This window comes from Metopolophium dirhodum, chromosome 8 (genome assembly GCF_019925205.1).
Source record: "Metopolophium dirhodum isolate CAU chromosome 8, ASM1992520v1, whole genome shotgun sequence".
NCBI classification, from domain to species: domain Eukaryota; kingdom Metazoa; phylum Arthropoda; class Insecta; order Hemiptera; family Aphididae; genus Metopolophium; species Metopolophium dirhodum.
This window is the reverse complement of record NC_083567.1, coordinates 23,071,982-23,089,429: the sequence shown is the minus strand read 5'-3', so window position 1 is coordinate 23,089,429 and position 17,448 is coordinate 23,071,982. Positions and strand designations below refer to the sequence as shown.

General features: G+C 27.7%; 1 protein-coding gene across 4 annotated transcripts in view; it reads right to left on the bottom strand.

Annotated features, from left to right (window-relative positions):
* Positions 1-686: 686 nt before the first annotated feature.
* Positions 687-17,448, bottom strand: part of LOC132950875 (small G protein signaling modulator 2-like) — a 35,038-nt gene continuing 18,276 nt past the window's right edge. The window contains exons 7-27 of one of the 4 annotated variants that reach the window (XM_061022472.1): positions 13,530-13,748; positions 13,391-13,458; positions 13,189-13,328; positions 12,686-12,826; positions 12,451-12,602; positions 7,312-7,379; positions 6,873-7,040; positions 6,491-6,625; positions 6,238-6,427; positions 5,683-5,962; positions 5,365-5,622; positions 5,200-5,296; positions 5,065-5,129; positions 4,769-4,850; positions 4,492-4,587; positions 3,749-3,873; positions 3,558-3,682; positions 3,089-3,271; positions 2,918-3,027; positions 2,394-2,561; positions 687-1,604 (exon numbers count right to left, since the gene is read on the bottom strand). In XM_061022472.1, coding sequence (XP_060878455.1) covers positions 1,516-1,604; positions 2,394-2,561; positions 2,918-3,027; positions 3,089-3,271; positions 3,558-3,682; positions 3,749-3,873; positions 4,492-4,587; positions 4,769-4,850; positions 5,065-5,129; positions 5,200-5,296; positions 5,365-5,622; positions 5,683-5,962; positions 6,238-6,427; positions 6,491-6,625; positions 6,873-7,040; positions 7,312-7,379; positions 12,451-12,602; positions 12,686-12,826; positions 13,189-13,328; positions 13,391-13,458; positions 13,530-13,748 — 2,959 coding nt within the window. In that variant the 3' untranslated portion in view covers positions 687-1,515. The remainder of the gene's footprint in view (positions 1,605-2,393; positions 2,562-2,917; positions 3,028-3,088; positions 3,272-3,557; positions 3,683-3,748; positions 3,874-4,491; positions 4,588-4,768; positions 4,851-5,064; positions 5,130-5,199; positions 5,297-5,364; positions 5,623-5,682; positions 5,963-6,237; positions 6,428-6,490; positions 6,626-6,872; positions 7,041-7,311; positions 7,380-12,450; positions 12,603-12,685; positions 12,827-13,188; positions 13,329-13,390; positions 13,459-13,529; positions 13,749-17,448) is intronic. The other 3 variants (XM_061022473.1, XM_061022475.1, XM_061022474.1) reach the window with 3 other exon arrangements.

Sequence of the window (17,448 nt, the reverse complement as noted above, 5' to 3'; positions counted from 1 at the left end):
TAAAAATACAATTTAGTTAGGTAGGTAAAAGGAAAAATTAAAAAGGACGGAAATACCAATGATATACTTAGTTAAATTAAAATAAAATTATTTTTAAGTACATAATTGATATAATATTAGATACTTGGATAGTTTAAAATAATAATCTGTTTGTTTTGATTTAAATGAGTTTTATGTTATTTGAAAATGTAAAATTTACATTAGACATTATAATTAGACATTAACTACAAAAACTAAAAATAAAAAAATAAAAACAAAATATGTTTGTCTTAAATTGCCTTATGTTTACATTTGTTAGTAAAACAAATAAAATAAATAAATTTGTATTTAATTAATTTAATATTAGATATAATATTAATATTACAATAATACAATAACATCCAGGTATAGTATGGTTAAATGTTATAGGCAACTATAACATTTAAGAACTATAAAAAAATAGTTACGCTAAATATTATTTTATAATATGTACCTATAATAGGTAATATTAATAATAATAATTTTATAATAGGTACCTATTATTGTGATTAAAATAATTATCACATGAATAATGTCATTAAAAGTATACATCTCTAATATAGAGTAAAATAATATCTGTAGGAAAATTTAAACATTTTGTGTTTTATATACTAGAATGTTAATGTAGATTGTAAATCTTACTAAATTTTATTTATATAAAGTTTTAAATTAAAATATGTAGGTAAGTTAACAATAGTTAATAATTTTTTTATCTTTATTATAATTTATAGTTTAAAATTATTTTTAATTTTAATAAATATTAAAAAATTAAAATTACATTCCAACAAAAACATTTAATGAATATATTGAACTCTTTATAATTTTTACCTTTTACAAGGCTAAGGCAGTCTTAAATATTATTATAATATTAATATATTAAATAAATATGAAGTAAAAATATTACTTATAAGTTTTAACTATTGATCATATATATTAAACAAATTATTTAAACATAATAAAGTATCATCTATAAACTTTAAATCAGGGGCCTCCTCACTTTTTAATTGTAAGAAAATAAACCAAATAAATAATAGTATATTTTAAACCATATACCTTAAAATGCACAGAACGCATATTATTGTATATAATTATAAATTCAACTTCCTATAACACATTAAAACTCACCTAATATTTAAATACATGGTATATGATTATGGTATGAGTTAATAATTATGCTGAGACATACACTCTACAAGGTACATGGTATATGGTATGCAATTAATAAATTATATGTTGTACACTTGTGTGATATACACGTGCAACATATAACAAAAAGTATTTTTTAGGTTTTGCAAAAGTATGGTTCTATATTGTATTACTTAAAATGTCCAAAAATACCTATGTACCTTTGTTCTATGTACACAATTTTGGAGTATACAGTTTGGAGACCACTTTTGTAAGAAAATAAATAATACAATATAATAATTAAATTATACATTAATTATAACTAAGGCCTAAGATTACATAATTATATGTCATGAGGTAAATACAACTGTTTTATTTATTTTCTATTAACGTCTGTAATTGTAATACTAGATTTCTTGCAAGTGATAGGACAGTTTTAGCGTCATGATGTTCTGCCATTTCTAAAAAAATACACATTACATACATAAGTATTTACTATTTAGACCAATAAAAATTGTTTTATTTAACATAACATAATATTCTTTAAAAATGGTATTTAGTTATAACTCAAGTAAGTACTTATTAAATTTAGTAGAGCGTAACATTCCCCCATCAAGAAACGGCAACAATTTAACAATAAATGAAAACTTATTTTGTTATATTGGATTTGTAGACACAGCTGTAATTTTCATACAAATTAAGTAAATCCAAATTTAAGTATAAATAAATAACAAATTAATTGAGTTTCCATCGGATGAAAATCTACATAAGTACATAACACATTTCAAGAAACTACATGTGATACATTTTGGACTTTGGTTTTCCATTAAATCTGATTATAGAATTATAAAAATAATAAATATCACCTCTACTTCTGTTTGCCTCAAATTATTTAGGTAAAACCACATTTTCTGCTCTACAAAATAAATATAGGCCAAGATTGAATGTTGAAGAAAATCTTCTAATTACATTTTCAAATAGAAAACCTATTAGGAAAACAATTGTGTTAAATATTCAAGAACAAGTCTTTCATTTAAGTTTAAATTTGTAATTTCATAATTTTTAAATTAAAATTTGATTAACCTATTGTTCTGTATTTTTTTTTAATTCATGTTTTTATTATTTATTATGTTGTTATTAATTGTATGTATATGTATAGGGAGATTGCCACATAAAAAAGTGAAATTTTGGAAGTCGCATTACAAAATATGTTGTACACTTGTAAGCAACTGAAATCAATTTTAAATTACCATTAAAAAATTTGATGATATCCGTGAAATCCATATGGTTGGCCAAAATAATATCTCTGTATGTTTCCACAAGAGCGAGAGCGAAGAAAAGCACAAAATGAGAAGAAGACATCTCTTTGGCAGCCCATATCGTTTCCCATACCGTAAATACGTCATCATATAATAATTCTAAAAAGTTAATACATTTTTATTCATAACTTAGTGTTAAATGTAAAAAGTTATAAATTATAATAGGTAATCAGTTTTTTATTTTAATATTTACTTGTTTTAACTTTAGTCTCACATTATCTTTATTCTAAAACTAAAATTAACTGCTATATCATCTATGAACAATTTGTTCAGAATTTTTTTTTCTTATGTAACTTTTTAGTTAATCTTATTAAATATAATAAGTCAAATCTTAATTTTTTTTTAAATTTTGTTTAATAAAATTATTTCATATGTTGTTTTGAATTTTTGTAAATAAATATTTCTTACTGGAACAACTTTGATTAAGTATAATTAAAATATTCATGTTTAATTACCTCGTTTGAAATCCAGCAAAAACCATCGATAACAAAAATAAAAGTGAGTGAAATCTCCATTTTCATGCATAAGTTCAAACATTTCTGAATCTAGTATTTGTACTAGGGATCTATAAGCCATAATCATTCAAGTTTATAGTAAAACAGAAGATAATAGTTCAATAATATCACCTCATATTAGCAAAATGTGTGTCCATAGCACCACCACTGTGTGGAAAATTGGCCGACATTCTTTCCATTAATAAGCAAAAACACGAATAAGATAAAGTTTCATCATCCAGAATAACTAAAAGAGGAGCAACAAGATCACACATTCCTTGCATATATCCCATTTCTAAATGATCCCAAACATATCTAAATATATAATAAAATAAACTAAATTAGTTGATAATTTTATTTTTGTTAATAAGTTGTAAAGCGGTAAAATAAGTAGTAAAAACAATAATATTTTTAATTATTTATTAGGTGTTACAAAAATAAAGTTATTAGTATTTTTAACTTTCAAATTGTATGTTTAAAAAAATGCAATTAAGTAAAAATTTTAAAAAATTCAAAATTGTCAGTAATTATTAGACATAATTTATTAATAGGTATACTTTTGTTAAAATTCAATGATTCAGTTTAAAATTATAACACTTACGTGCATATTATATTCCTTAATTTATCTAGATTTTCAAGAGTAAAATAGGGATAATTCCTATCACATCGTTGAACATCCTTATCAATTCTATGCACATTAAGTCCAAAATTTTCAACCAACTCTACCTGTTAAGTATATACAATTGAATACAGTAGGTTAATTATTTATATTTTATATTTTAACAATATTACTGGGTATATTCCTCCTTGAGAACTTGCTGGAGATATGCAAGCAGACCTTTGTTCATGATTAGATCCTCCCGCTCCTTCATTCTCATCTACTGCTAATTTAGAAGTGTTATTATTATCTTTACTATCTAAAAAGTATATATTATTAAAAAAATTAATACGTTAAACATGATATAAATTTAATAAGTATAGGTGGTATTTTGTGTTAAATTTAAAAATTAAATAAAGGAACAAAAGACATAGCTTTGAATCAAGTTTAAATTCAAAGATAAATATAGTGTATAATATACAAGTTAAAAATACGTACATAAATATTATAATAATTAAAATATATATATTATATATATATATATATATATTAATTATACCATTCATTAAACGTAGTATATTTCATATAATATATGAAATAACTAATAAGTATTATCTACTTATAAATATTACATGATATTAAAAATATTCATATAGGTTTAAGTGTTTTATATTTTAATCCAATGAACTAATTCATATCACATGGATATCATATAATTATAATTAAATATAGGTATGTTACCGATTGATTTTATAAGCACTTAAAGTTTAAAAAAATAAACAGTGCCTAATATTATTGACAATTAACTGAGAATTATTGTTAATTACTTTATAATGATTATTATTACTCTCAAATATAAAATAATAATTCAGTGGGTACCTACTATTTGAACCAAGTGCCCAGGTATAAATCAAATAAAAGCATTTATTTTGCTTACCTATTTTATCGTTTTCATCATTAGGATTGTCCATAGTTTTTTCTTGGCTTATATTTGTTGTGACAATTACTGAGGTAGGACAATATAATGATGTGTCTAAGGAGAAAAAATAATTTAAATGTCAAGAGTAGAGAGGAATTGAAAAAGTTTTACAATAAGGTTTTATAATATTGTTGTATAATATTGTATATTATTTAAATTATGGTATATAATATTATAATTATATGAATGTAAAAAAAATATAAGATGACAATTTACTAATGCTTATATATTTTACCTTCAGACGTATTTTTCTTAATGGTCATGTCTTTTTCAGTAACTTCATCTTTACCTAATCCTTCATCTGATGATAAAGATTTCTAAAAATTATTTATAATTAACAATTTATGAGATCATTACATTTTCAATGTAAAGGCACAAATATAATTAGTTTTTGTTCTTATTTAACTACAGTACGCAGAACACCGATTATCTGGACTAACTAATGTCAAGAATGTACTAAAAATAAGAAAGTACTAAATATTAAAATATAATTTAAATTGATCATAATATGTATGACCCTTTTCAACTTACTTTATCACAATCAATTTCTTTAGGCATATTTTCAATATGTTTTTTTGTATTTGTTTGATTAGTGGCTAAAATTAATTAATTATTTCTGAATTTTCTGTTAAAAATATAAAAAATAAATGATAAAAATATTCATACGTTTTTCACAAAATTCCGCATTTTGTTCTAATTGAGTATCATCAACAACTGGAGGATTATCTTCGTCTGATGAAAAATTAATGTTATCTTCAAATACCTATGTTTAATAATTATTTGATGACATTTAAAACTTATTTATTAAATAATTAGTTATATAAATCTTACATCATTACTAAGTTCTTGACTGAGAACTTTTGAGGTGTTTGGAGTTGGTGGTGGTGCATCTCCACCAGACGTACTTTCACTTGATAGTTTTGCTAAATTAGCTGCCATTGTTTCACGATCTTTTTGTCTGATTATTGCTTCAACTGCCATCCACTCAGACATCGTTGTTTCATACTCTTGCTTACAATGTAAATCAACAGCATTTCGTTCTTCAACTGTACTACCAAATTTATAGTGCCCTAATAAAAATGGCCAAACCTAAAAAAAATTTAATAAATCACACACTCAAATGCCTAACTATATATTTTTATTTCATACTTCTTTTCGAATGTCATGTTGGACTCCTCCAAAATAAGTTAGTCTAAAAATTTCTAATTTGGTATCATCATTAACAAGGTTTGAATCATTTTTAAATGAATACCATTTTTCCTTAGTTAATCCTGTTTCTGCATCACTAGAATCTATTATTACAGTGTTTACAAGACCTGATAAATGAGTTCGCACAGTTGTTAAATGACGACAATATGCAAGCCAACCATAAAATGCTCTAGATATGATTTGCTTTTTCATTGTTTCGCATAGGATTTGCAAAGAATCACTGAAAATAGAAATAATAACTCTACAATAATGTTGATCTTAGCTTCCATCATACTTAGGTACTATCATTATTTTTAATGGATAATATTTATGTGCTTTATTAAATTAGCTTAAAAAAATGATATGTGAATGATAATTGAAAACTAACAACTTTTTACTTTTCACTAGCTTAAAGTATAAAACATTACATAACTTTAACATCTTACATTGTTTTTAATATTATTTATATAAATATGTCATACATTACACAAGAAATGATAAGTGAATTATTATTACCCAGTATCTTTACTCGTATTTTGAATGTTTATTAATAATGGAGAAGCTACAGGATCCAAGCTACTGGATGTAGATGTTGATGAATTAGTCGACGATGACTCCAAATGACCTCTTACTCTATTAAGCATATTATTTGCAGCTGAAGGCATAGACCAAATTTTGGAATCCAATATCTCTTCTCCTCTAGATACTAGTAAAACAGTTATTTTTTACATACTTATATATTTATATATTATATTAAATTAAAACTTACAAAATTCTTCATGTCTAGCTTTACTAATTATTTGAAAAACATAATCTCGAGATTCTTCTGTATTGCTAGATAAATCATTAGAAATATCTTGTATTTGGGATCTTCCTTTTCTTCGAAGTTTAGGAAAGACTTTTCCTAAATAAAAGTATAGGTACTAATAACTAATATGCATGTGACTAAAAATGTAATCTAATGTAGTTTATTCAAGCAAATTAATTTGCATTTATTTTATTTAGATAATATTAAGACTACCTAGGTTATAGGTTAAATGGAAATTGAAATAAAACTATCAAAATAAAATACCCAGAAAGGCTAAGGCCAAGGGCCAGTGAAATGTGGATACATCATATGCATAAATAACACACTACTAGAAATTAATTACCTTTGCCTCTTTGAGGCCACAATGGAGGATCCAGTTGACCATGAGGTAATAGACCATTTTCTAAACAAGTAAGGAATGCTAGCAAGTGGCCTCCTTGAGGAAAATGTATGGGTGGTTGTTGTACACCATCTTGTGCAACTAAAACTATAGTTCCACCATTGTCATTTCCTATATAAATACATAATAAATATTAATTATTGTCAAAACATGTTTGATCTAACCATACAATTGTTGTGTCTCTTTAGTCTTTAGGTACAAGTTTACCACATTATTTCCCAAACACTTGATAAATTTGTTGTAGAAAGCAGATATTAGTTCACCAATTTAATTAAATGTCACTTATAGGTACATGTTAAAATTAACTACAGAAATATATAAGTTACGAAATATTTTTAGAAACAAGCTAAAAAAAAAAATAGGAAGTATATTAATAAAATACCTTGTTGATGACAATGAACATACACTATTTCATCTACATTAACATTCATCGCATAGTCCCAATACTGGCTGTAACATGGAAACATTTTGTTAATAACTAATGACAGATATGACTTATGAAGTTAGTATTTGTTAATATTCAAGATTTTTCAAAATTATATTGATATATTAATATTTATATACAACAGCAGAACAAGAACAAACCAAATAAAAAATTAAACTAACTATATATCCATTAACACATTGTATAAATTAACTAATTTACATTTATATTTATTAATATTATTTTAAATCGAAAGATCCAACATTTTGTATTAATGGGTATTAATGCTAGTTGCTAGTAGTTTTAAAAATAGTAAATAGCTGCAAGCGAGATTTGCCCACCAAACTGATAATAATTTCACCTTAAAGCAAATAGATAACTCTCTTATAAGGAAATTTACCAAAATAATTCAATAAATTATTATAAAAATAATTTTTTTTAAAAAAACAAAATTATAAAACGGAGAAGTCACTCTGCTGTATTGTTGAAAAGTAGCATTTCAGTGTACCTTGTGGCATTGGGTGGATCACTAATGAATCTGTTCAATTTATATTGAATAATAAATCATAACATAAAAAAACTGATTCTGAGTGGAGGCGTGCATCAATAGTCCAGTCGATATAATGAAAAAAAGGAGGGTAGCTGGAAAGTATTCCGAACTTAATGAAATTTTTACAGGTTGTCTAAAGGTCTATCCTAAGTTTTCGACTCTGTGCTAACTTAGGGGGGAGGGGGCAAAAAGCCCAAAACTTTCAGACTTTTTTCAGTTATTTGCTTATTTCTCGTAAACTAACCATATTTTGTGGTCTATAGGTCATAACAAAGTTGTAGACTACTAAATTTGATAAAACTTGGTTGGTAAAACTTGTTTTTAGTCCAAAAATTAACCGAGATACAGTCGATCAAAATTAGAAAAAGTTTCTCAAAATTTAAAAAATAGCTGAAAAACGAAGGTTTTGGTTCCGTAACTATTTAATACCATAAGTTTCATGTCAATCACTCATCTACATTACCATCTAGAAACACCTATAACCCTCCCTCCCCCACCCCTTCACTAACTTCAAACGTAAAAATGCCTCATTTTAATGTATAGAATACGAACTTATCTACAAACAATCAAAATTAAGATAATTGCAGTTGTTATGTACAAACGTAGAAATAATTTAAAATTATTAACACATACGTAGGTTTTGGCCCTATAACTATATTATATACTAAGTACCATAATCTCCATTATAACTCATTAGCGCTGTGCGTTGTCATTTGGCAACGGAGATAGTCGATGGATCTATTTACTTAAGATTTATTTAAGAATTACCCTCATCGCGATAATGAAGATTCGCGTAGCTATTAATACGTGTACATCAAATACCACAATCGATATTTAATAAATTATATTATTATGGTCAGTTATTGCGAGATATTGTACCGTTTTGTACTGTCGATGCTCTCCATGCAACATAAAAATGAACTTTATAACAATGATGAAGAGTGAAATGGAAGCCAAAGGGATGCAAGTGAAGCAGGCAGTAGAAGACGCCGATGTAATGGTTGTGGAGACTGATCTCTCAGCTGCTGAGAAGTATGATAGTGTTGTTATAGCAGGGGAAGATATATCTCCTAGTGATATACTCACTGATTTGGGTTCTTCCAAATTGAATGTTAACTTCCAGAAGAATGGAAAAGGTTACAGCAAAACCATGCTGTATTCAGCCCACTCGTTTAAGTACGCATCACGATATATTCTTTTCCTGTATGCGATAAATGGGTGTGACTCTACCTCAGCACCCTTTGGTATTGGAAAGAAGAAGCTGATGCAGGTGTATAAGAAGAACCCTAGCCTTTCAGATATGTTGGCAAGTTTTAAAGACCCGGAAGCAACTCAAACTCAAATTGATAAATTTCTTGTGAAACTATATGGAGGGACCATCGAACTTGATAACCTCGAAATCCTGAGGTATCGCATTTTTTCCACAGTCGTGGCAAAGCTAAAATGTCAACTTGCCAGACTGCCACCAACCAGAGATGCCGCCAAGTACCACTCTCTCAGGACGTACTTCCAAGTCCAGGCGTGAATGGGAAGCCAAGATAGTCATCAGAAATTGCCTTCTGCATGGGGATGGAAACATACCAAACGAGGTGGGTATTTAAATACACTTTATCAATAAATGTATAATAGTTTAAGTAATTAATAGCTTTTTCATACTGTAGTAGCACATTTTAATTCTTAAAACTTGTCACACAATATCAAATTACTATTCATTTTTGTAACAACGTTCAATGCACGTGTATTAATTAATCGATTCATTTGTTTACAGGTGTCGTTCCCATCACCATAACAATGAATGCTGCCCCAGAACAGTTACTCCACATAATTATCTGTAAGTGCACGACTGATTGTTCTACTGCAGGCTGTAGCTGTAAGAAGGCTGGTCTGTTGTGCTCTGCAGTATGCAAGCACTGCGTGGGTAGGTACAGCATGTGAAGACTCCTTTCAGCCTGATACCAACAAAGCTGACACCGATGACGAGGATCGCAGTGACCTGCCTATTCTACTTGCACCAAAGGTGCATGAGGAAGACGTGTCCATGGACAACGACAACGAAAACAACGACGACGAAGACGAGCCCGGTAGCTCCCAAACGCTTCAAGGTTTTAGTGGCCTGATGCACTATCATATGTATTACATTTTTAAAATTATTTCTACCTATGTACATAAAACCTGCAATGTTTTCCTAATAAAATTATGATTTTATACTTTTATCACTTTAATTCTTGATTACTAAACTTTGTTATTAAACTACTTAATCTACGTTTATTGAAATTCAAGTCTAAACGTTAACAATAGGTTCATGACCAGGCCTAAAAATATTAAATTAACAGCAAATCACAACAAAAAGCTCTTAGTCAGAGTGACCACCCACCCCTCACATGGCATCGCATTGCGTGTACAAAGTATGTATTTTTGCCGTTTTTAGTGTAAGAGATGGTTTCTTTAAACGCATTCCGTACATTAAAATGAGGCATCTTTACGTGTGGAGTTAGTGAAGGGGTGGGGGAGGGAGGGTTATAGGTGTTTCTAGATGGTAATGTAGATGAGTGATTGACATGAAACTTATGGTATTAAATAGTTACGGAACCAAAACCTTCGTTTTCAGCTATTTTTAAAATTTTGAGAAACTTTTTCTAATTTTGATCGGTTGTATCTCGGTTAATTGTTGGTCTAAAAATAAGTTTTACCAACCAAATTTCAGAAAATTTAGTAGTCTACAACTTTGTTATGACCTATAGACCACAAAATATGGTTGGTTTACGAGAAATAAGCGAATAACTGAAAAAAGTCTGAAAGTTTTGGGCTTTTTGCCCCCTCCCCCCTAAGTTAGCACAGAGTCCTCGATGTCGAAAACTTAGGATAGACATCCTAGAGTACCTTTAGACAACCTGTAGAAATTTCATTAACTTCGAAATACTGATACCTTTATTTATGCAACACATGACTATTGATAAAATCTATTTAGTTATTTTGTTGTTATTTAAAAATGAATATTCATAAAATATTTATATTAGCATTTTCTATATATATGCTATAACTTTCAAAGTATTTTAGTCTCTTTTTCAGATATTTATATAGACATTTCAAAATAGGTATTTGAGTTTTTTAGTTTTTTTCTATAAATCTTGATGAAAAAATTGTATGCCCTGTCAATAAGCTTGACATTATAAAACAAGGTTCCTCATAAGTTATTTTACTGAAATTAAAAAACATCAAAAGTACATAAATTTATAATATTGTTTATATGTGAGCGTTTAATCTTAATTCGTTTTAACCTTTTTTGACAAAATTGAATATTTTTTTAAAGTTGAGCTTAAATCCAAAATAATTTTTATACGAGTTTGAAATTCAAATTATGACAAAATTGGATATTTATTTTAAACAAAATATAACAATTTTAGTTATTTTATTGTAATTTAAAAATTATTATTTGAAGGACTTAAAACTTTTTGCCTTTACGTCTATCTATTATTATTTTATTTACATAATGATATTTTCAATTTACCTTTTATTGTCAACCTACCATATTATTATTTTATAGAATATTATAAAATATTTTTAGAAATATAGTCAACCAGAAATATAGGTACCAGAGATAACACATCTATTACACCATTAAGGTTAACTCTTAGATAATATAAGTACTAGTATAAGGGTATACTCCGTAGTCCATACTTACTATAGATACAGCATACAACAGAGTGAGCTCTACAATATTATTTTATTTAAGTACCTAGGCATAATATTAGTAATATATGTCTAATTTAGGTACCTATATTGATTAATGAGGTGTTGTATATTATGAAATGTATTGAAGCATATTGGATTAGGCTGGTAAGCTATATAAAACAAATTACTATAGAAATTATATAGTGGGGGTAATATTGCATAATTGTTTTTCAATACCACCTCAATAGTTGCAAGTCAGATAAAAGTCTGAACTTTTCTATATTCAAAATTTGAAATTTCATAATTAAATGATAACAATTATATAGGTTTATTTACTTAAGTTTTTCCAATTCAAACATGCTGCACTCAAAACATCTGTTTCAACAAATGTGAAAATGGTTATAACTTTTGAAGCTTTATCAGAGTTATTACTAAAAAAAATACTTTGGGTCGTTTAGTTTCTCAGTTTTTAACTTTAAACATTTAAAATGCTTTAATTATTTGGAGTAAAAAGGATGCTACTAGAGTTGCGATTGTGAGTTATTTTTAAATTTAATTAAAAATACTAAGGTATCTATTAAAAACCAATCAACAGCTTTCTTCCTCTCGATAGAATCAATAAAAAGTTTTTAAAATCTAATTTTTTACTGATTATCATTTTTTTGTTAAATACAATTAAAAAACAAACACCACATAAGCTTTCACATGTGTTCAACTATAATAAATTATTCTAAATATATTTATTGATTTTAAGTAAATTTACTGTTTAAAAATTTACTTAAGAAAATAGGTAGGTACCTATATGTATACTATATTAATAATAATTTGATTTTTTTTTAATATTATAAATAAAACTACCAACACTAAAAACTAACCTTTTATCACTTGCATCAATTTCAGGGTGATCGTTCTGATTAGTACCAGGAGAATGACAATTCATAAGTTGATTTGGAGTCCATTTTATAATCAATGAACTAGCAGTTTGATGTAGAGACAAGTAACCTGCCATAGGTTCAGTTACATCCTTCTAAAAATAGAAATGTTTTCAAATATTTAGTACAACTACCTATCAATTAATTTTAGCATTAGATTAGTTAATTATTCAATTACCGGTAAAACTAAAACATTATTTTTCCCGTATAGTAGAGTAACTCTATTATTTTGATGCAATGATTCCACATAGTCTTTAGCAGATATAGGAGTTTGTCTTTGATTATCATCATTACTTGTGGCATGTAGATTTCTACGATACTGAAAAAGTTTTATCATGCATTTATGTAAACAAACGTATAGGAGATACCTATACATCCCAATTATATAAGAAGTTGCAACATCTACATTAACAGTCTCAGCAGTTGAAAACAAACAAGGAACCATAAAAAAAAAAAATTGTTTTATATTTTTATCGCAGTGGGATTTAGGCTATACCTAGTGATTTTATTCTAATTTTAGTTAAAGGCTCAGATTTAGAAATACGAAGCCAAATTTGTTCTATATTGCCTGTCGGAGAGACAGCTGAGATAGTAAAATGTATGTTCACCATCGTCGTCTTAACAGCTTTGAATGTAAAATGGTTAGTTGTTTCTGAATAAAGTAATTTAAATACAGCATACATTTATGGGAGTACGACATGGTGGAGATGTATGATAACCACTTGATATACGGTGTCTTTGAACTAATTCATCGGCAGGTGGATCAGTCCAAAATTGATCATGTGATTTTGTACGAGAATAATCTAAAGCACACGGTCCAACTAAACACAAAAACACAGTATATTAAGAAACAATAATCTAATGTAAAAATATTTAAAGTTACCTAGTAGTGAACTTAAAATGCTTCCATAATCTGGATCTGCTACTAAGGAATCTTTTTCGTAATATTTACTGAAAATAATTTTTTTATGATTTTAAAAATTAGGTATTATCTGTACATTTAAATTAAACTAATTATTCACCTGCAATTTTGAACTAAATGGTCAATTATCACAGCTAAAAGTTTTTCGAACAATGCCAGGCGAATCCATAAATACTTGGGAAGAGTTATGGATGTAGGACCCAAACCACTACCGGCTGAATTTTTCTTTGTCAAAGGTGGTGGATGGACATTCGGAAGTGTTATACTACTAGTTAATGTACTGTTCACGGATGCAGCTCTAGTTGCACAGCTATCACTACTAAGTATATAAATCAATAAATACATCAGAAAAATAAAAATATACTATTATTAGACATTATATTATTATAGGTATACAGGTACGAGGTATACTCAATACTCGTATACTGATTCAGTTTATGCTAAGAATTACTAATTAAAACACGTATGTGAAGTTGCCCCCCCCCCCTGACATTGTCTGATCGACTCCGGACCAATGCCAATATTTTGTAACTTATTTGTAACTAGGTATTTGTAACACACTTTTTAGAATTTGTAACTCTTTACTTTGGGTGCTATCAACATTTGCTTAAAAGTGTGTTACAAATAGTTACAAATAAGTTACAAAATATTCGTATTGGTCCGGAGTCTATCAGACAATGTCGGGGGGCCAAATTCACGCATGTATTAAAAACAACTTTTTATACAAAAATTGTTTTGAACAATTAGTCTAACCAAATCTGTAGAGGAAAATTTGTGTCACCATTTAAAAAACAATTTTAGTTATAAAGCTCACTCTGGGAGCGTCCTAAATTTCCAGTTTATAAACGTATTTTAATACAATACAATAAACTATAGTTCCATATTATATACATTATATGTGATTGAAAAATAATTATTTGATAACATATTTTGTTACATATTTTTTACTATTGGCTAATATAAATCTATATTAAATATTTATATTTTGATATTTTTTAATATAGATACTGGCTAGTATGAATTTACTTTGAATAGAACCGCTGTTATAAAATCTTAATATAAAGAATCGTAAATTCATAACTATAGGTATATACTGGTACCTAACTAACGAATGGACGTATACAACGAGGATATTATAAGGTGTCCTAAACATTTCTTTAGGAAAACTAAGAACTCTAGGAACCTAAAAGTAAGTTGTATTGCACATACGGGCACCCAGTGGCGTATACGCAGGATTTTTTAATGGTGGACGGGGTGCTTGAAAATTAATAATTACAATTTTATTTTTATATAGTCCAGTCTAATAATATCAGATGATTAGGTGAGGTATTTGAAAGAGTTTGTACAACTTCAACTTCTCAAAAAAAAAATACTCTCAATCATCAATTTGGATAGAAGTTTTTGGTAGAAAATGAGATCTAGTTGGTACTTTTGGGAGGTCGCAATTGAAAATTCTTAGTACTTTTTAAAATACCTAATCGAGAAAAAAAATAAAAATTTAAAAATTGTAATATTACTATAAAAAAAATTTATTTGGTAACCTTGGTTAGACCGTCTTTGCTTAGACGACTGTTTTTGATAAATTTTAGTTTTTTTTCTAAAAAAATAATAATACGGGCAATGGTTTCATCCAGTTAGCCGGTCCCTCTGCGTGCACCGAAAGGATAAAAAATTTAAATGTTCACAAAAATCATATTTTGCAGCAACCCCTTTTTAGTCCAAGGTCTCCCAGCAGAAATATTTAGTGATACATCTTTGCATGAACATATACCTATACTTTATGTAACATTAAATAAGTAATAAATAAAGTTAACCTATTTTTTACCTGCAGTAATAAACTTATATCTCCTACACAGGTATAGCACGAGTGGATTTAGCCTGTAAATATCGGGTATGCCCAAATTTTCCTAATACATATTTTACAGTAACTGTGCTTAATTATATACATACTTTTTTAGATCATCTAGATTCACTTTATCGTACAAAAGTATGCATAATATAGGACATTGACATTGATTATTTTTGTGAAATACAAGGTAATTAAAAAAAAAATACCACATCTTTGAAAATTGTGATCTCTGCAAAAAATAAAAAGACTAACGAGAGTTAAGCCGCTAAGGGCTGTCTCCCTGTATGTCGTTGTTTAGGTACCTTTCTGAAGTTAAATTAGTTGCTGAGAGATGTTGCTATAGGACCGTCCTTCACCACGTATAACCTGGGCTTGTTAGTTTTTTATTACTTATTAGCTTGTGATATAATTGCAACTGCTGAACAGTACCTAAGCTTTTTAAGAAGCCCTGATAATACCCCTTGTAATTTTTTCTTATGAGGGTATGTTAAATATAGGTACCGTTTTTCGGCCTTCTCTACCATCGAGCTAACATCGAGGAACTAAAAACCCAAATATATGCTGCTATTCAAACAGGTATAGTGGCGGCTATTGTCCAATTACTATGTGTATCGAAGATCGAACTTAATAAAAATAATTTTAAATACATATATACCTATATTTACCATACCCTCACCTTGTACACAAGTACTTATTCGGAGGGAAAGTATGCGAAACAGCCGATACACTTGAGATATAGGATAGCGATAGCCACTACTGAAAATAGTTACGCCTAATTGAACATTTTCTTGGTCTTTTTGACCAAGTGAAATTTTTCATCGATATTTGTAGAAAAAAAAATTAAAAAACGTCAAATGTCTACAATTAGCTAAAAAAAAGTCAAAGTCAAAGTATAACATGTATGGAAAAATATCACCTCTACCAGCTAACATCAATGAACTAAAAACACGAATATTTACGGCTATTCAAACGGTTACCCCTGACTCCTGAGATGCTACAGAGTGCAGTGAAACGAATTCTATAATCTGGTTAAATGTCGTACGAGTGTCTCAAGGCTCAAAGGGGTCACATTGAAAAGCTGAGAGCACGTGTTTTATTTAAAAAAACTTTGTTATGTTATTATGACGTGTACTTTTAAAATTAATTAATTACCAAAAATTCCAACATGATTCTTTTAATAAATTAAATACAATTAATAAATTTATATATTTTCAAAGATATGGTTTTATTTTGTATCACTCTGTCAGGTTAGGTTAGGTATAAAATCATTCTACAGTCTTTGAAATAAATAAAAATAAAATAAATGTCTAATCAAATAAATGTTTATAAAATAATCCCATGGCTGTTTTATTTTTTTTTTTTTTTTTTTTTTATTGATCTGAAATATACATCGACAACTAGGCCATTAGTACACGAATTTTAGATTACATTGTTAGTATTTTAGCATTTACATGGTTACATTAAATTAAATTGTACAATTCTGTTTTTTTTAAGAATAAGATTAAGTTTTTAACGTCTTGTGGGTTTGGTCCTAGTGCTTGACAAATTTGTTCTGATATGTGGTATTGATTTCGATACATGTTGTATTTTTGACATTCTGTGATGACGTGGTTGACCGTTAAAAGTACATTGCACGCGTCGCATAGTGGAGGATCGTCTTTGGTCATCAAATAGCTGTGAGTTAGGTGTGTGTGTGTTTTATTTGTTTAAACTAAAAATGATTATAAAATTGTTATAATAATAAATTTTTACAACAAAAATTGATTCAATTTTATTTTGTTTACACTATATAACTACAACACTATTGTACAATTACATTTTTACGACGCAAATATTTAAAAACGGCCCAATTTACTAACCTAGATGGAAGGGGGGGCTGGCCTCTCTGTCCCCCTTAAATCCGCCACTGCTTAATTCCCTGAATCTACCCCAAGGTATATACGATATAGGTATAAAAGAAATATTATGATTTTATATTATCAAAATATAAAACTAAACATTAACATTTTAGGTTATTAGGTACCTTTATACAAATAAAAGTAGTTTTGATACCTAAAATATGAATATCAGTAGGTACCTATATAACTTAACAATCATTTGTATCACACAAATAATATTAAACAATAATATGTCTATATGATTTGTACAAAACAATTTGATTTCATAATTG